The 20,322-nt window shown below is 39.2% G+C and overlaps 1 protein-coding gene across 11 annotated transcripts in view; it reads left to right on the forward strand.

Annotated features, from left to right (window-relative positions):
• The window catches only part of TENT4A (terminal nucleotidyltransferase 4A), an 80,895-nt gene that overhangs the window by 52,002 nt on the left and 8,571 nt on the right, over positions 1-20,322 (forward strand). For 2 of the 11 annotated variants that reach the window (XM_068931362.1, XM_009665145.2), the window contains exons 11-13: positions 632-790; positions 11,670-14,076; positions 14,690-19,849. In XM_068931362.1, the coding sequence (XP_068787463.1) occupies positions 632-790; positions 11,670-11,855 (345 nt within the window). In that variant the 3' untranslated portion in view covers positions 11,856-14,076; positions 14,690-19,849. Of the gene's footprint in view, positions 1-122; positions 180-631; positions 791-11,669; positions 14,077-14,689; positions 19,850-20,322 lie in introns of those variants that run through there. The other 9 variants (XM_068931358.1, XM_068931357.1, XM_068931355.1 and 6 more) reach the window with 9 other exon arrangements.

Genomic DNA, 20,322 nt, shown 5'->3' on the forward strand with positions numbered 1-20,322 from the left:
CCCTGATAAATTATCACTCAGTGTAAAGTGCTAAGAACAGAAGTCTTAACTAGCAGGGAAGTGGGTAATTGGTGCTTATATACTAGTCTTGACTGGCAGACAATCTCCTTGTTTCTTGGTAGGTGGAGCCCTAACTTTGCTGTTGCTGGGTAGAATGGGAGAAGACTATAACAGTTACAGTGAGTAACTCTGGCGTACAGATAAGTACAATCCAGAACACTGTTCAGAGGACTGATACTGTAATGACACCTAAAATGCGAGTCCTTATATAGCTAACAGTGTTGCTGTTGTTCCTTTTTTCTGCACCCATAGTTCCCACCTTTTAATTTTAATTTGGTAGAGAAACAATTTTATGTATCTGGCTTTAGTTTGAGCTGACTGGAAACTGATCTGTGATCAACATAGACCTGTTTAAATTGTCTCCTCTGTGCAGGTTCAACTACATTTTTGCTAGATGTATGAAAAACTTAGTGCTGGCTTGTATTTTATTTTTTTTTAACCATTGAAATAACAATTTAGACTCTATAGTATTCACACGAGTTGGTATTGGGTGCGTTTTCAAATGCATAGTCTGTATATACTGTACTTTCTGTAAAGCTGCTTTTCTTTTCCCCTTTTTCTCTGCCAAAAGGATTCTGATACACCACCTTGCACAGCTTCTAATGTTTACCAGTTCAGTCTGCAAGCACCGACTCAGCTTATGGCCAGTTTACCACCCGCATTGCCTATGCCAAGTGGTAAACCCCAATCTGCGCCTACGAGAACCTTGATAATGGCCGCCAGTAATCAGGTATGAGCCAACTAAATGGAGCAACTTTTTAATGAGAAAATGATCAAATCAGAAGCGTAGATCACTTGCGCTGTGCTGTTAGTCTAGAAACCTCTGAAGGTCAACCTTCATGTAGCATGCACTGAATTTCATTCAACCATAAAAGTACTTACCTGCCATATCAGAAGTGTGGGTAGGAGAGAGGGTAGGAAAAGATTCAGTGTTCGATACACGTTTCAGGATGTGCAAGCCCTTCCGTACTACACTGAGACGAAAGGATAAGTCAAAGGGAGAGTGTCAAACATCTCACTCAAGTAGTGTTTGACGTTTCTGATGCTTAATCCAGTGGGATATCTACAGATTTTTAGGCTATTTAACTTCCTGTTCTTACAATAGAAACTTCACCTTCACCTAGGTGGTGTCTGTCAACTAGTGTCTAAATCTGAAGAAATAGAAGAGTGACATATCTAGGCTTGTTTAGTGGTCTTGATTTTGAATTACTAGAACAAATCTGACTATACTTGTAATCTTCTGTAATATGCTCTAGAGAATAGAAAAAAACTAAATATGTTTCCAGTAATTTTACCCAATATTAATAAATGTGTGCTTAAACGTACTAGAGGGTGAACATGCAGGGAGACTGTATGTTACCTAACTAGTCTGTAGTATTTTATCTAATGCATCTGTTATAGTAGATGGGGAAAGAAAATCCTGTTTCTCTGACAGACTCGGTGCTATTCAGGAGTGAGCAGTAGGTGATAAACCTGCCTGTGAAGAGTGGAGATTGCCTGTCTAACGTGTTTTTAAATTATTGGGTGAGAAAGGTAACGATTAAGTGAGGTGAAACGAACCTCAGGTGATAGTATGTGCCCCTGAGCAAGGAAAAGACTTGAGCTTATAACATTGTTAAGTTTTGTCTCACTTATTGGGGAACTAAGATTCGGGTGTTTTTGACATCAACATCTCCAGGAAAATGCTCCTAAGAGCTGATGATTAAGCTATTAGTTAAAACTGAGCTGTCCCTTGTGTGCTTTCATGCAAGTTGTGGGCAGTTATAGATTGCCTGTGATATCAGGAAATAGTGAGCTGGCTTCTTTCAAACCTAGTTTTGCTCAGGTTCTTGAAATATTTTCCTCTTTGTTCTATCTGTCCCCTCTGTCATTATTCTTGGGATTCTAGGGCCAGGGTGTTTCTAGTTTCATGTCCCTGTCCTTTTGGTCTGATTCAGCAGATTCTTGACACTGTAAAAGGTGTATGTTTGCTTCAGTTTCTGCTTTGAGATTGTTGAAGTACTTCAGAGTTGCAGAATTGTTGAGGTTGGAAAGGATCTCTGGAGGTCATCTAGTCCAACCGTCCTTTTCAAAGCAGGGCCAGCTAGACCCTGTTGCCCCAGGCCTTGTCCAGTTGGATTCAGAATTAGAATATTTCTAAGGATGAAGACTCTGCAACTGCCCTGGGCAATCTGTTCCAGTGTTAGATCACACTTGCAGAAAGTTTCTTACTTTTAAACAGAATTTTCTACATTTCAGTTGTACCCGTTATTTCTTGCCCTTTCACTGGGCACCACTGAGAAGGGTCTGACTCCGTGTTCTTTACGCCCTTCCCATCGTGTATTTAAAGGCACTGATAAGACTTCCCCGTGAGCCTTCCCCTCTGAAGGCTAAACAATCCCAGTTCTCTCTCTGTCCTTGTGTGAGAGATGCTCCAATCCCTTGGTCATGTTTGTGGCCCTTTGTTGGATTCACTCCAGTATATGTCTGTCTTTTTTGTACAGAGGAGCCCAGAGGTTCTCTGTACAGAAGTACACAGTACTCTGGATGGGACCTCACGCGTGCTGAGTTAGAGGGGAAGGATCACCTCCCTTAACCTGCTGGTGACACTCTTCCTAATGCAATCTAGGACGCTCTTCTGTTGGCCTTTATTGTGAGGGTATGTTGCTGGCTGATGTTAACTTATTGTCCACCAGGACCCCCAGGTCCTTCTCTGCCGAGCTGCTTTCCGGCCGGTCAGTTCCCAGCCTGTATTGGTGTATAGGGATATTGTACCGTATGTGCAGGACTTTGCATTTACCTTTGAACTTTGTGAGGTTCCTCTCTGCCCGTTTCTCCAGCCTGCCATGGTTCCCCTGAAAGACAACAAAACCATCTTGTGTATCAGCCACTCTTCCTAGTTTTTTTTCATTTGCAAACTTGCTGAGTGTCACTCTCCCATCATCCAGACAGTTAATGAAAATTGGCTGTGGTATTGACCCCTGAGGTAACACCAGTATTGACTGTTCTCCAACTGGACTTTATGCCTCTGATCACAACCCTGAGCCTGGCATATAAGGGAACATTTTTCATTCTCCTTGTAAATTTGATTTATTTCTAGAGGTGGCAATTAACACTACTTGCAAATTAAAAACATGGTATTTGGACCCTTTAGATGCATAATTAAGAGATTGCATTTGAACAAGTTTGTTTTTCCTTTGTTCAGTAATACCAGCATTGAGTTATGGCATGTTATAGCTTGATGCATGAGTGGTTTTTTTAGGCACTTTACAAAAATGTTTTTCACCCTGTCTTTCATTTAGACCAGGTTTATTGTCCCCTTGCCTACCATTGGTGTTCCAGTGTTTCTTTGCAGGGAGATTAACGTAGAAGGTGCACCATTTTTGAAAGCTGTTCGTCATGTGCTCTCCCCTGATATCGCCTTTGCAAACTCCCACCCCTGTATCATAAAGCATGACTTTTCATTTTATATTATCGCACTGATTTCTTTCTTTTACTTGGCCTCCCCTAGTGTTGAATTATACCAAACAAAAAGAGCTTCTGTGAACAGAGCAGGAAAATAGTTTGTACAAAACTTGTGTTTAAAATTGGGAAATTTTGGGGACTTTTGCTTTATGAAGGTGTGTGCCCTCTGGACTCATGTTAAATTAGAAGACTTTCTTGCATATGCTTATCTACAGTTTAGTAATGGGGTGACTTTTTTTTTTTTTTTTTTGGAATTAAGTTAAGCAAAGGTGTCTGTTTCTTGAAAGTAGAAATGTTCACTTCGATGAGGATTGTGACCAACCAAGTCAAAAGTGGGAAATTAAAAATCATTCTACTCAGAATACCATAAACATTTCCTTTTTTACCTGTAACTTTCTGGAGTGTTACTGGGCTAGACTAGGTTGATAGTTTTTTTTTTTTTTTTTTCTTTCACAGTTGATATAAGCTGATTTAGTCTCGGTTACAATTTTTAAAATTTTTTAAAGCTGCATGAGTAGCTGAAAGGCTTTCCATCTTGATAGGCTTGAACATGTGCAAGCCTCTTTCTTAACAGGTGCTCTTTGCTATTCAGTAAGTCTTTGAAAGGGATTATTTTGTCTTCATGGTGTTTTTAGCCTTTGACCCTTGCAACTTTATCCCACTCAGCTTGGCTCCTTTGCAAGCCACCTGGATCACCACTAGTAGCCTCAGTAGCAAGAAAGGCCAACGTCAAGAACAGTAGCTTTGTAATTTGAACCAATTGCAGCCTTCTAGGCAAATTCTCTGCTATTAGAGCTTTCTAAAACTTTCCCTTTGGAAGGCACCTAGGGTGATTTACCAGCTTTATGTACTGCATAACTGGAGAAATTCCAGGTATTTCAAGGAGTAGTTTAGCTCCTAATATAGGTCTGTGTGCTTTTCAGGATCATCATTTTTTTTCGTTGTAATCATTCTTCTATGTTGCTGATGAGCAGTTCAGAATTATACTTGGCAGAATAGTTTATGAACTAGTGCTGTCCACTGGAATAAACAGAAAACAAATACTGGTATGCATGTTCAGGTGAACAGATGGTGGGGGGAAATCCCTTGCTCATTTCCCAGGAAGATAAGGGCCCACTTTCCTAGTTTTCTAGTTGTCTTCTCAGTGTGGAATATATTCTGTTCAGTTTATTCTTCCTTGGTTTGTGCTCACTTGAAAAGCCGTCCTTCAAGAAAGGAGAAACCTCATGTCGTCTGTGTCTTTTGAGTCAAAAGTATCTAGAAATAATGAGATCAAGTCCTTGTGCCGTACTCACTTATAGGAGGTCCATTCTGTCCAAGACAAACAGTAGCGAAAAAGACATTTTCAGTGGTGTGTGATCCTAGATATGGTGACGCGAAACTTCATAGCAGCATTCACAAGCTCACTTGTGAAACACAAGACAACTGGAAAATGAAACCTCAGTATCACTGCTGTAGTTTGTTTTTCAGCCTTTTTTTGGCATCTGGCAATAAGGCGCTAACTGCTTGTTTATATTGCTTTACTGGTGCTTCACTGGCTAAAATAGTTTGCTTCAGAGCTTGCTCTTACTCTGATGAACGGTAAGTTTTGCTTTGTCTCACTGGTAGTGCTGATACTGCTAGCATCTCTGAAATGACTCCTCAAAGCTAGTTTCATCAGAAATCAATTAAACTCCCAGAGTAGGTCCAGGACTTGAAGCAAAAAAAGGTTTTTTAGAGTCTGCATGCAATTAAGTGATCTTCACTTTGAAAGTATGTTTTAATTCACGCTAAGCTAATCTCTAGTCCATTTTACCAAATATTTCTGAGAATGCCAATGTCCTCAGCTACTCAGATGTGCAAAATGTGATGCATCAGAATTTTTAGTATGTTAACTTCAGTTGAGAAGTGACCTGACTTGCTCTTCAAAGATATTATTAAGCTCTCTGGGTACTGAAAGTTTCTTCGGTCAACCAAAGTGCATTTTTCTTATCCTGTGTTTAGAGAGTCCTTACTCGTTTAGAGTGGAATACTTTTTCAGTGTCCTTGCCTTCCTTTAGACAAAGGAGGGAGGATGGTGCTGTGACGTACTTTGGAAGCAGTTTCAATTCTAAGTGTTGGGCTCCCATCTTGTAAAAAACATAACATCATTCAGTTTATGATTTAGTGCATGCAAAATTGAGAGAAGCAGCTGATTTTTAGTATTTCCTTTCTGGCTATTGCTTCTACTTTCTTTTTTTGGTACATTTATCAGAAACATTTATATCACAGGATTAAATTTCCTCTTTCCTGAAGAATGGAGATAAGGAAAAGGGTTAGAAATGCATCTGAGTTTGAGGCAGTTGAACTGGAAACAGTGCTCAAAATATTTGTGATCTTAATCAATTGTCATGTATTTACATGTGCGGTCTGTATCTAGTGTTAGCCTTCCTTGCGTGGAAACTGGCTCAACTTCACTAGACTTGGGATAACCTAATCCTAGGGCCCTGCTTTTGATAGAAGGTTGGACTCCAGAGGTCCCTTCCAGCCTAGATGCTTGTATGATGCTATGAAAGTCTTTGGGCACCGTAGTGGTGATTGCTTCCTGAGTGCTTTCTGAGTGGCAGGAAACTGCTTGAAACAAAGTCTAGATAGTAGTTTCTACCAGAGAAAAAGCAATAGAATTATGGAAACTTGGAAGTAATAGCTGATTTTTTTCTTTTTGTTTGCCTAGCACACTTTCATCTTGCAATGTCATTGTAATCAAAGATTGTTGCTCCCAAACTTAGATTATTTTCAGTATCTGCATGTGTGTTTCCTCTAGCTACTTCTTCACACATACTGTATTGATGTCAGCTCATCACTTGGACAATGTTTTGGGACTGCCAGCTGAAATGGTAGCTATTTTTGCCTAATGACCTAAAATTGTCAGCATTGTATGCTAGAAAATCTACCCTCTCCTGCTCTCCTTAATGACAAGTATTCAGATAAAACCACCTAACTATTCACAATAACAGCAAAGTTGCAGTATGAGAGTCCTCTTCTGGTAGTTCTATCTCATTTCTTGCTTTTTGAAACTTGATCAGTGACAACATCAGCTCAGGGGGTTCTGTTTCATGCGTTAGACTCGACTTTCTTGAGCGACCCCCATGGCTTAAATAAACTCGTCAAATTATGACAGTGATCTCAATTTAAATTGGTCATTTGTTCTGGGGACTAGGCTCTTCGGTCTCTCAAATACCAGTTTATCGTTGGATGTGGTCTGACTAGAAGCTACCTAATTGCGTGCTAAATGTGAAGCGAACCAAAAGCTTTCCTTGTTTTTACAGGCTACTGACAGAGCTAATGCACATAGTAAGATGAAGGCTATGAAGGACCATCATAACCTGTTCTCTTATGGCTTTGAGTCTTTTGATTTTCTACTGTTTGAAGATGGCAAATGTATGAATCCTTTTCTGTTCTTGAGCTTCTAGTCTTCACGTTTGTTCTTTGCTGTTGCTCACTGAGCTAGTTACACAAATGCCTGATTCCCCCTTTAATAGGAGCAGAAATGAGATTAGCTCCTGTTTGTATAATACCTGTTCAAGACTCATGACCCTGTCAGTTTCAGGTGAAATTAGCTAGTAGGCCCAAAAGGAGAGGAAATACCTATTTGATATACATGTTACCTTAAATTTTTTTCTTCCAAATCCCCATATCTAAATAACTTTAGGGTAACAACTTTGCTCTTTATGTACTTGAGGTTAAAAATATGAACTACGTCTAAAACTTACTGAGGTAAGAATATGTTTAAGTAGCCCGTAAAAATATTGTGTAGGATCCAGTTAACTGGCTTTAAAGTATTCAGGCTAGCTTGAACAGTCTTCTAATATTTGATTTATCATCCCATGTGTTGTAGTGACTAGTCCATAGATTCCTTTCTAAAAAGCTGGTTAGGCCTGCCTCTCTGAAAAACAATGAATTTATTTCATGAGGAACAAGAAGCTAGATTTTTACCTACGTACAAGATGTGTTTTTTTGTTATTGTTTGCTCTACTATTCATATGCAGAGGAAGTGGGAAAGTGAAGGTAAATTGTAAAAACGAGAATTTTTTTTGTGTTTTTAAGTAGAGGCCTAAAATGAACAAGTTGGAAATCTGATGAGAAATTTAAAGTAACTTCAAGTGAAATGTTTTGTAAGGATTTTAGTTTTTCAGGGGGATACTGAAAATTTTAATGGTGTTGTAAAGGTCTTCAGAACACTACACTAATATTACACTTGGAATGATTTTGAAATATACAAGCTTGAGTGATTACAGTTCCTGTGAACTGCAGACTGGGTTTAATCATGGCCACTAATCCTATAGTGTTAAAAATATAATAGTAAGTATGTATCCCGTCTAAACTCGCTCACTCTTTTCCTAAATATTTTCTATAGGTGCATAGCTCCTTACTTACTAATTATTTTTGAGTCTTGTGTATGTATAATCTCCTTTATTTTAAAGTTAAGAATACTGATATTTTGTTTTCATTGCTAATGTTTCTATTTTCTTATTTTAGAATTAGCAGGCAGAGAAATAATAAACCTTGGTTTGGACTACAACTCTATTTCTAATACTGTTAACTAATATTGTTTCAAAGTGTAGGTGCTTTATTTTTGGCTCTATGTAAATTCTTATTTTTTGAATAATGACAGTCTTTGAAGGAGTTTTATATCGTAAGTTTGCCAATATTTTAGGAGTAAAACTTGGATTCCTTAAGCAAGTCAGTACTTGGTGTTCCAATTTCCACTAGATATCTGCTGTTCTGGGGTAAAAGTCAAGAACAAAGTGGGGTTTTCTGTTTGGGGTGTTGTGTGTGTGTGTTTGGGTGTGTGTGTGTTTGGGTGTGTGTGTTTATTTTTTTTTACCCTTGTTCTCTCTTTTAAAAACATGTGGGAACTTTAACCTGGTATGTGTTGCAGAATTTCTTTCTTCCCCTGGTTTGTGTTCAGATGCAAATTTTTTAACTTTCCTTCCAGATCTGGCAGCTTTTATTCTCAAAGGATCAGAATCATCACCTCTTTCCCCAAAAGATTTCATTTCTGTCATTTAGTTTTTGGATCAATAGCTATATGTCAGGACAGTAGGTTGTTCCATGAAGAGACATCTAAAAAAGTCAAGACTACATCTAAACCAAAGATTTATCTATCACATCACAGATAAAGGGCTTTCTTTTCTGATTATCTGATCTTTCTGCAGTCATCATTTGATTAAACACATGCCAGCTCCCAGTGATTATGGGAGACTGGAGCATGTGGAGATGAAGTGAGTGGACAAGGGGAAGCTGTTTCATATAGCCTCTTGGTATTTCCAGAAGACATTAAGTAAATTTCCTTAACTAAAGATTTTGAAAGAAACTAAAGAAGCAGATCCTCTTCCAAATGATTAATTAGTTAGAAGATAAGAAACAAAGATTCAGTTTTCATAGTAAAGGAAGTTCACCCTCCTGCAGGGAAGCCTTGCAGGAATTTGTACTGGGCCTCGTGTTGCCTGACATCTAGGAGGGAACGAGTAACTTTGCCCCAAGTTTGCTGGTGTTATTAAGGACAAACTGAAGGATTTGAGAAGGACCTTTCAAGAGGTGCATGAGGAGAGAAGGAAATGCTTCAAACTGCATAGAGTGGTGGGGCTGCACTGACAATTTCTTGGCATTTTTGCAGAAAATTGCTTTTGTAATGCTTTCTTGATTTCTTACTGAGAGTTGAGAGTCAAATCAAGTGTTGCGCATTATTAGGAATAGATAATAAAAATGGTAATATGTCAAAATTTGTGTATATTCCCACATCATGAACAGTGAGTAGTTTCATCTCCCAAATCAGAGGGAAAGCTATAATAGAAATGGAAGAAGAATAGGGAAGGATGTTAGGGGGATCAAAGGTGTGGAATAGCTTCTATATGAAGAATGAATGATTCATCAACCTGAAGAAGGGAATGAGGAGATATAGGATAGAGGTTTGCATAATCAGCAGCAGTATAGATAGGTTTGCATAAAGAAGCAGCAGAATGCAAATAGCAGAATGACAAGTAATGTGTAACTAAGAACTGAAAAATCATCAGATAGTACTTCAGAAAGATTATGTGTACTTGAGCTGTGAAACCCTGTAGGCTAGGACACTTATCCTGTGCTAACACTGCTTAGCACAAGATGCTTTAAACAAACAAAAAAAAGTACCCTGAACGAACTAATGAAAGACTTAGTGGTTCTCGGTGAGGTATCAAAAGATGTCATCTCTGACCCAGGAAGTCCCTGAGCTCACTTCCTGAAGCACCTGCTGTCAGCTGGTAGGTCACAGGACACTGGGTTAGATGGATTCTGATCTGATAGTTTCAGTCCTTTTTGTCTTGATGGCCTAAAACGCAATACAGAATGCTTCGTCATGACAACCTAGGGATTGCTTTCTGGATAGCTTATTAACTAATCTTTAGAAGATTGATTATATTTTGAGAATACCAGGGGTAGAACATCTTAGAATACAGGTAGATAAGCTTAATTGTCATGCCACTGCCCATGCGAAAAAAAACTAGGTGCTTATCTCATCTTGTGGTGACCTTTTCCCCCAACCCTTGTTAATTTTTTTCCTATCGAATCCTCAAATTGAGGGTTGAGTTGAGGACCATTTATTAACGTATAACATAAAATGTATTTTAAATGTTTTTAGCTTCAGGCGTTGACTTCCATAAATAACTTCTTAGTGGCTGTTTTCTTTGGTAACGTACTTCAATAAATACAGTTTGGGCAGTTTTTCCTCTTCCCTAAGAATGAAAAATTCTCCCCTCGCGTTCTTTTTTCCTGTTTGTCCTTGGATATTTTGCTGTTGCTAGTATGAGGAAAAGGATTTGGCATGTCTAACTTGGGAGTGTGGAAGTTGCATGTTGAAAGCCAATTAGGTCACCATAGGGCACCCTTCACGGACGAAAATAACTTTTGTTTTGTTTTTTTTAACTACAAGGTACTTAATGTTAAATATTCCTTAAATGTTATTCTTCGCCACCTTGTATTTCTTCATGCTCGGTGTCTCTACTAATTATGATTTGACAGTAAAACGTCATTTATAGAATTATGCCTTAACTTTTGTATTTGCACATGCAATTATATTGATGCCTTGGTGTATTCATATTTCTCTTTTTCCCTCCAAAATTGTTTGGGAAGTATAGGTTAATAAAGTAGCTGAAGCTACCTCATTTTCTCTGCAGTTGACTCAAATGTTAGCTTAGCGATGTTCCTGCTTAACCACTTAAGTAGAAAAAACGTTTTTCTAGCTTTTTTTGATGATGGTCAATTATCTGTCTTAGTTATTACTTGCAGACATTGGAAAAAATTGTTTATATTGAAGTTATCAGTATTTTGAAAGTCTGTTTCAATTTCATCTTCTGAAACTCTTGTACTTATTTTATATACATTAAACCAATTTACTTTATGCCATTTTGTGATAGGGACACCTGAAGTACCTTGTGGTACAGTAAATTTATTCTGACTGCCTCTAAACCTTTTCAGCAGTTTCTGCTCCAAGTTACTGGACGTTCCCCTCAAAGAAATAGTGTTGTGATGCGTTGTCACGTCATGTGCCTGTTTTTGCCTTGGTATGGATGTGAGACATGGTCGAGTAGAATCCTTAAAGCCGCGTGAGTGTTGGTTGTCCTGTTGTCAAACCAGTAGGATTTGACAGAGTTGCACTTGCGTGGCTCCTTATAAACCAGACGTAGTTTACCTGTAGCTGGGTGAGATTATGGGCAGAACAGATATGATTTGTCTGAAGTCAGCTCATATGGTCTTGGCCTCACGTTCTTCCATGACTGCATGATAACCTTTCTGGAAGTCTTTTTGAGCATCTCATTTGGAACCTCTAAAATAGACGTGGTTCTCACAATTATCTAATGTGGAAGGTCTGTTTTTATAAGGGTGGTGAATAGTGAGCATATTTAATACCGAGATCAAAGGGCTTTAATGACTTTTACCTTTAAATCTACACTATCTCATCTGCAGGATTACTACTTCAGAAAATATGACTTAAGCTATTAGTGCCATTGAACTTGCGCAGCTAAATTAGACAAGCATGAATCAGTATAAGTTCTGAGCACTGTTCTATGGGAATGACTTGTATGTTGAAGAGATACAACTGGTAATAAGTGCTTTGTTTGAGGTGTTTGTGTGCCTAAACTGAGTGCTTTGTTTATTTTTATTTTTAGCAGCACAGTGGAATGAAGTTTTCCATGAAGGGGGCTCATAACCATAATCAAGGCAATGGCTACAGTCCTGTCGGCAGTGGAGGCATGAGGCAACCAGTTGGTAACCGAGGACACCACCAATACAATCGTAATATATGGAGAAGAAAAAAACACAGAGACAGTTTGCCTATTAGTCTCAGCAGATAATGGCAAATGCCAAGATGACCTTCCCCAGTTCAGACTGAAACTGAGTGAGTGCCACTCGACTTGGGGGATGGAGACCAGCGTCCAGCACATTGTTTTATTGGTGTTGCCAAATATCTGCAGCTGACTTCTTTGCATGTTTCTTTGTGTGGTGGTTCGGTCCATCTTCAAGAAGTAGTTGTGCTTATCTGTGAAGCCTTATTAAATGTTTGTTTTTCTGCCTTCCCACAACGGTTCATCCAGTGCCGAAGCAGCTCTGCCAATAGAACTGCAAGGACATTTACCAATGCTGTGGCTTTTTTTGCTGTGGCTACATCTGTTCCTTTGTGGGTTTTGTTTTCTTTTATTTTAGAAGTGAAGGAAACTTCCGTCAGTTGGAATTTTTTTCCTTGCAGCAAATCCGGTTGGGAATTCATGAAAATAAATTTGCTGCTCTTCTATTTTTGTTTCAAAGTTCAGAATTTTTTGCTCTGTAAATATTGGAAGTATAATTTGTGCAATAACTTGGAATTTTTAATTTAATTTCATATTGTCACATAAGTTATATTTAAGGAGTTTTTTTAATTTACAGATCCTTTCCCAGGTTGCATTATCTAAGTTGGGTTCATAGTTTTGGCAGGTTGTCTCAGCAGTGTTACAAACATGACATTTGGTAATGTTCAAGGCTGCTTGATTCACAATGAAAGGCGATTTGGCTTACAGTTTTAAGAAGGTATTAAGCTCCAAAGCATTTTGACCCTGTGTTTTTTAGCTCATTGTCTGGCCTTTATCAGTTGTCTTGCTCTGACCAATGAGTTTTAGTTTATTCCTTTAACTAGATAACAAATCCAGCATTTGTAGTACCAGAAGTAAAACTTCCGAGGGGGAGGATGAAAATGTTGGTTTAAGTTCTGACGTAAAATTTAAAAGCTGTGAACTACATACTTTGATGCGTTTTAGTAATGTAACCTGTTAATGTTTGGGTTCAAACAACATTATGAAACAGAGGTACCCGGCTTAAGGAATGTGGAGAAAGGAAATATGTTGATTCCATTAAGGAATCTGTATAGCAGTATGCATTAGTTCTGTTAAGAGCAAATATATAAAAAGTACTTCAGCTGCTCTAAGCATTACAAGAAGTATCTTTTAATGTATTGCAGGAGAGCACAGCCCAGTGTTGTACACAGTATGAGTGGCTGGCACTTAATTTACAGATGCATACAGGTATACTATGCAAAGTGTGTATTGCCATGACAAACACTGTCTTTAACTTTTTGAAAAATGTACATCCTGCCTAACCCTGAGTTTTTAAAGCACCACAGTTGTCCTGGGAGTAGGTCACATCTCATGCCCTCTGACTTCCCATTTTTTTTTAATGAGAGTTCTTAAACTGTACAGAAAACTACAGATCAGTTCTATCAAAGTCCGTTAGCAGAGAGAGCTGAAGAAAAGTCCTGTTAACAGGACATCTATGCTGTGTACAGTTCTGGAAGGTTTTAAAACTGATACCTGAATATTAAAATGAGGTGTCTAGTACAATGAAGCTTTTTAATATGCAGTATGCCCTTGAAGCAGGACTCGTTCATGTTATTACTGAATCTGTCAAATCCAAACAGGTCTTTGAGGGGAGAGAGGGCAACATTCCAAAGTAGAGTAGTGCATATCTGTTTGCAAAAAGTTTGTCTTAATGCTCCCGATTTCATCACAATTTTAAAAGATTGTGAGCTGACTCATAAATAATATTTAAGGGCTGTTACATGAGCCTGTACTGCTTGGTCTTCACACACTAGCAATATTGACCATAAAACTACATAAAAGAGCCGTCAAAGGCTTTAGTTGGTGTCTTATACTAGCGTCCATTTTAAAGCAAAATTCATTTAAAAAGTGGTATCATGTAACATTTCAGTCATGGTGAACCAAATAAATTGGCCTGGCTATCACTGTGGTTATGTGCTACAGGTTTAAAAAATCATGTTTAAATTTTTTTGTGTGGACAACTATGTGGAAGCTAAAATTGACATATTTTTATGTAAAGTTTTCTATTCTTTGATTTTTAATAAACTTTGGAGACCAGTCACTCTTCTGTACATCTTTATGAGAAAATTAATGGAAGATGTAACTTGACCATATCTTGTAGTTTAACGTGCACTTTGAATATCTACTTAAATTGTTCTTGCGAAACTCTTTCAGAACGAGGTTGGAAGGGGGATGGATACCCTCAGTAAAGCATGTGCTCTCCATATTGGTAAGTCCTTTCTTTACATGTTTAGAAAGGGAGTAATGCCAATAGCAATTGGTTTCATAGTTCTAGATTTGATCCTTTGGTACATGAGAGAGCAGAGGAGTTAGAGGTGATTCCCTTCGGTATACCTAAGAGAAAAGATTAACTAACTGATCTTTTGAGATACCTTATAATTGGATACCTTAACCTTCCATAAACCTTCCACCTTCATCTTCTAAATTATTTTCAAAATCTTGGACCAGTTTTTAGCCTCTTCAAGGATTGGATGCATTTTTTTTGTTGTTGATTTGTTAACCTTCTGAGAGGATTGTAGAGTTTCAATAGCTATGTCAAATTTAAAATTTAAAATATTGAGTCTTTGGAAGAGACTTCCTGCTTTTTGCCGATTTATGCAACTGAAGCGTTTTAACAGACTGTGATGTAGTACTAGGGATTCAGAGACAGAGAGGTGCGTGATATTTGATCAGGTTTTTTTTTTTTTAAAAAGTCCACTGAAGAATAATAGAGAAGCATTTATGCATTGGTAGTTTCATTGTGTTCCTTTGAAACCTTGTCATAAATAGTCAAATACCCACCTGATCTGTTCTTCATCCCTACTGATGGTGATTCTTTTTAGTATTCACAGGCAAAATCTGCCATGCTGTTTAGATGTGAAAGGAAGAGACTGCAAATTGGACGGATGAATATGGTCAGAGTATGGTGTGGGAAGAACTCGGTCGCCATCCTGCTGCACTTCCAAGAGATGTCGGTGCTAGTGTCTCATTGGAGTTTTCCTGTTGCTCTTTCCCTCCTGTATCCACCTGGGTACTCAGACAGGGTAAGAAGATATGGATATATTGCCTGTTTGGTACAATGTTGCTTTCTTTCCACAGATATGGCAGTGGACAGCATCCTGAAAACAGAAGAGGAGAATGGGCATAGCAGCAGCCATATATGGGCAGCATGGGCATATACCTCCAAGCTACGTGAACTCTTCCTCTGTCATAAGCACAACAACAACAAAAAGCTTAAATTGTAAATGCTAATAGGCGGCCAATAACTGGGTGTATATGTATGTGGGGGTGAATGTCGGAAGTTGAACTTGAACCGTCAAGCCTAAGTAGTCTGCTACTTGCTAAATGCAGCTGGTATGAGCTGGCTGTAAATTTTGTAGCACACAGACTAAACTGAAGTGTCCTGTCCTGAATCCTCCTGAACAGAGATCTGAGACAGAACCCCCAGTTAGGAGGCTGACCACGTGTTGTGCTTCTGCACATAAACTGTTACATAGATTGGGAAAAATGGGGGCTTGGGGGTAGGATTTCTGGAAAGATGATGTGGTGCCAGAAAGAAGGATTCCTGAAAAGAAGTAATCTTAGAAACAAGAATGGGGCCTGGAAAGAAGAAGGCAAATATCCTGGTTGGCGGAAAGATTCTGGAAGTGGGGGGAGATCCTGGAGATCAGGTAGATGCAGAGAGACAAATGCTGGGGGAGATGCCCAGAAACCTGATGTGGTAACACCCAAGACTGGTATCTGTGAGCAGCTGCACAGCATGAACTTATTATAGCTTTCTGCCTAACTTTCCCAGACCAGCACAAGTCCCACTGCTGGGAGGGGAAGTTGAGAGCTAGTGAACATAATGCTGTCTTGGGGAGCAAGGGGATGAGTGTGTGAAATGATTAGAGCAAAAGCTCTAATCTTGTTGGTTCTTAAATTCCAGTATCCAGATCCAGTGCAGGTTATCATTTACTCCAATTCACCTGTAACAGAAAATGGTTTCAGAAGTGCAGTATTGAACCTTAAGTTCACAGCCTAGTAAGGGGGGGGGGGGTCCTCCAGGAGCAGAATGTGTGTCAGTGTGCTGTTTTATAACACTGGTAACGTTTATATACTTGTGAGTCAACAGGTGCACAGCCTACAGGCCGGCTGGGGTCTATCTTCCTGGTGTGGGCCTCAACAGAGATTTAGTATGCCTGGAAGCCTTCTGCTTGTGGGCAGAAAGCACAGAAGCCTGCTGGAAGCTGGTTGAAGTCTGTTCAGCCGTGAGCAGAATTGTGCGTGTGTGAAGACCTTCAACGTGAACAATTTAAGAGGTTATGATCCCTAGCTTCAGTGAAACAGTGGATGCTTTATGGGTGAGTGTTTCACAATCTAGTCATCTTTGAGCAATCTTTGTGGATTAGCAGTGTAATTTCAGAGGACTTGTGAAATACTAAACACTTGTTGTTTCAGGATCAGAATCACTCACTATTTAATCAGACTGAGTCTTTCTTCTGCAAGAAGAGTGTTATTGAGATGAGTATGGGTAGTATTTGCACAGGAAAGGGTGTAGGTCGATTGGGAGCAGACAACAAACTGGTTCTATTTTATGAATGCTTCCTATTTTCACGTGGTTACCTCGTTCTTTGAGGAGAAAATGAATCTATTAGATGTCCACTATAGAAAAGAGAGAATTTGCTTCTGGAGCACCTACCTATGCAGAGATCAGGAAAAAGTGTTTTCGTTCCACAGTTATTGTTAAAAGTGATCTTGTTGGCATTATTTTCAATCTTCTGAAGTGTGAGGTCTCTGCCACAGTGAAATCAAGCAGTAGAACAAGTGGAGTAGTGGTACCACAAGTTAAATTTCCCAAGGTGTTTCCTGGCTTTAGCTAAGCTTTGATGGTAGTCCTGATTTGAGCTGGATATTAGGCTCGTAATTCCAGCCAATGTTTTTGTGAGCCTTATGCTCAGGCATGGTTTTAATCATTGCCAAACTTAGTGTCAGGGAGGAGTTTTCCTCTCTGTTAGAGTGGCAAATATATAGGATGTTTTACCTTTCTCTCCAGTAATAATAAGGGTCTTAAAAGGAGTTAAGTTTTGTCTCAGGCAGCCGTTGCCTGCCACTCCACAAATCTCAAGCTTCCAAACAGCTTAGGCCTTGCCTTTTATATGTAGCTAGAAACAACATATCTCTTTGAGATGACTTTGGAGAATCAGTCTAGCTTTGTTTTTTTGATGAAATATGTTTAGCCAAATAAAACGTTTTTGAAAAAACTGAAGTGGTGGTAAATTTTGTAGTTGTACTCACTAGAATAAGATTTTTCAAATTTTTGGTCCTTTTGTTGTCTGCTCATAAATGATCCTGGCAAAAAGTGACCCAAGGAAGAGAAAATGGATTGGGGGAACAGGGTAAGGGGCACTTAAACCTGTAGAGTATATGACATAAAAAGCTAGTCCTGAATTTAACATAGCTGTTGTAGTGGCAAGGAGAAGATTGAAAGGCATGGAACAAACATTCAGAACGGTAGGTTAAGGTATGTCATAACCATAACCAGTAAGGTCAGAGAAACATCATTCTAAGGGTAGAGATGGAGTGGGGAGCAGACTTTCAAGGTATCAAGCAGACTAGTTTTTATGACCTATGCACAAAACTACTTAAAATATTAACTACTAAGCATAAGCCATGAAAAGTTAAGAAAAGATAGACTTAAGAATTAATGTACTGTTACCTGAGAAACTAACGATGATAGAATATTTAAATACCTGAGGACATACATCAGTTCTGTGTGACTCCCATAGACTTCATTTATCTCGAGGCTTACCCCAGTCCACCCAGCTTTGACCAAGGAAAGCTCACCTACCACCTGGTGTTTGTTTTACTTTACATGGCTTCTATTTTTTTCGTGGGGGGGGGGGAGGGGGGTCTCAAAAGGTGTACTGACATAGTGTCTTCAGTCTTGGATCCTTGGATATTTGTTCCTATTTGGGGTGTGTTCATGCCTCATTAAGGCAGCAAGTTGATATGTAAGAGAAGGCACAGCAGGACTGTTTCAGTTCTCTACTGCTTTGCTCTGCTGCTGTGAATTTCTCAGTTGCTTAAGGAGTTACTTTGTTTCGTTTACTTATATCAGTTGCTCTTTCCCAGTGTTAGCCTTTCACTATCCTTGAGTGGTCTGTGGAGCCAACTCTGTCTTCCAGGGTGAAGTAAAAGTGTTTTCTACAGCCTTGGAGAGGAATATATTCCCACTAACGCTCAATTTAATGTTTGCTTTAAACCCAGAAGAGGGAGATTGGGAGCTTGAGTTCAATTGACTGCGACTTACTCAACAGACTGAGAGTCTGTTGTTCACATGGACTAGCATCTGAGTTTTTGATTTGTGTGTGTGTGGTGGTTTTTCTTTCTTATTTTTTTTAACGCTTTTCTCAAAAGTCTCTCAAGCACTGAGTGTTGGGACCGTTCTGAGATGTTTGTCTTCAAGAAATGACAAATACCATCTTTACCTTCTGCACTGACAGACCCCGGCACAAAAGATTGCCTTGGTTCCAGCTCCTCTGCTGAAGATGGTGGTGAAACAGCGTAAGCATAATGTTTCATGGCTCATCTAGCATGGCTGAGGCATACTGCAACAGCGACCAACCATCTCAGTTCCCAGAGCACTAGATCCTAAAGGTGGTTGTTTGAATCCTTAAGAATTTTGAAATTGGTCTGTCCCTGGGAATTTACTCTTTACAGGAAAATGGAGTAGTGGCAAAGCCTGAATGTTTTGCACCATCTGTATCTTGCGTATTGCTTTCTCTTCATGGTGAAACCATTTTGGATTCATTTAGCTTGCTCTCCTCTTTCTGCCTTGGAGGACTGCAAGGTAGTATAGGGTCCCTAGGAAGACAGATTTCTGTCCACCTCCATTTCTTGTAGTGAAAACTATTGGAAGGGTTGTGTCTACAACAAATGTATGGGGAAAATCAGCTGTGTGCTTCTATTATGGCTGGCTAAAGTGATCACAGAATAACCACTTGAATTCTAGTGAAAAGATGATAGCACCTTTTCTAGAACATCTCAGTACTTGAAATATGCAAACTCTACCTAAAGGTCTGTTTACACTTCTTCCAAGTATTATGCTGCTGCAAAAGTTTTGAGATAGAATGCTACCTTATGGGAAAAACAGTTTTTCAGCCTCTAATTAGGGAGTCAAACCATCTGTATTTTTATGAAGCCTTTTTTTGTTGAGGGATTGATGTGTGAACATAGAAATTGCCATGAAAAGTGTGTTGTTTTTTTTTTTCCCTTATCCCTCTCCCCCTTCAGAGAATAACCCACATGCATGCATTTCTTTATGCTTCAGGAAAATTTTCTGTTGTGATACTATTAATGGTCTTTGTGCCACTGTCCTGCATACTAGGATTATGGATGTCTATCCCAGCTACTTTCTCCTGCCCCACTGGTGTGGGATGCTTTTCTGCTGTGAGTAAGCTGTGCAACAAGTTGTTTCAACTCTTACGAGTTATTCAAGCAGGAACAATAAGTTGATTTACTATCCTGATTTAAAAAAAAATAAAGGGAAGGGGTTTCAAATAAATGCTTCAGTGACTCATTTTTAAATGTAAACCAAGGAAGATATAAAATCTTAAATTACAAGATTTCATGTGAGATGAGATGAAAGCAGTGTTTAAACTGGAAGCTGGTGACCTCTGTGCCAGACTGACCACTCTCTGTCAGTGAAAACTTTGTTGCTGATCCACTGGGAGGTGTTCTCTTGAGAAAATTGTTGTAAGGAGATGCCTTTCTTGCTCCTCCTTTACAGAGAGGAAAAGCTGAATCTTTCGATGGGCTTCATCCACTCCCCTCAGGGGTATTGTTGGATGCATCTGCCTAATTTGAGGGGCCAGGATGAGTAGATGAAATCTCACCCATGTCAAGAGATGCCTGTCCAGGTGATAACAGGGAAATCAAGTACTACTGCATAATCATGGAAGGGATCATCCAGTCATCTCTGTTCTGTCAGGAGGCAGTTTCCAAGGAGGCAGGTTAACGGAGTAAGTTTAATCTATTAGTAGTTCATCTGCTTCTGTGCAGTCTCAAGTGGGTGAACAGAGTAGTTGTAATTATCGGCTGCAAATGTAAGTTTTGTTTTAATATGCTTATAGAGAGACCCGGGGAGAATAGTCAACCCAACAGATCTGTTTGCCTCTCAGATTAGCAGGAAATGCTGTCACTTCTGCTCAAGAACAGGACTGTGATACATTTTTCTGGCTAGTTCCTGATGCAAAAGTTGAACAAAACGGCTTACCTTTTTTTCCCGCTCCTCTGTTAACCTTGCTTTCCTTGATCCCATTTTATGCATGTTGTATATGCACTGTATGGATGCGTATGTTAGAAATGATGAATGATTAAGCACTGAAACAAGTGGTCTAGAGAAGTTGTAGGAATTTCCATCTTCGGAAATTCTCAAATTTCCTGCCTGGACAAGGCTCCGAGAAACCTAACCTAGCTTTGACGTTAGCCCTTC

Source organism: Struthio camelus, chromosome 2 (genome assembly GCF_040807025.1).
Source record: "Struthio camelus isolate bStrCam1 chromosome 2, bStrCam1.hap1, whole genome shotgun sequence".
Classification (NCBI taxonomy): Eukaryota; Metazoa; Chordata; class Aves; order Struthioniformes; family Struthionidae; genus Struthio; species Struthio camelus.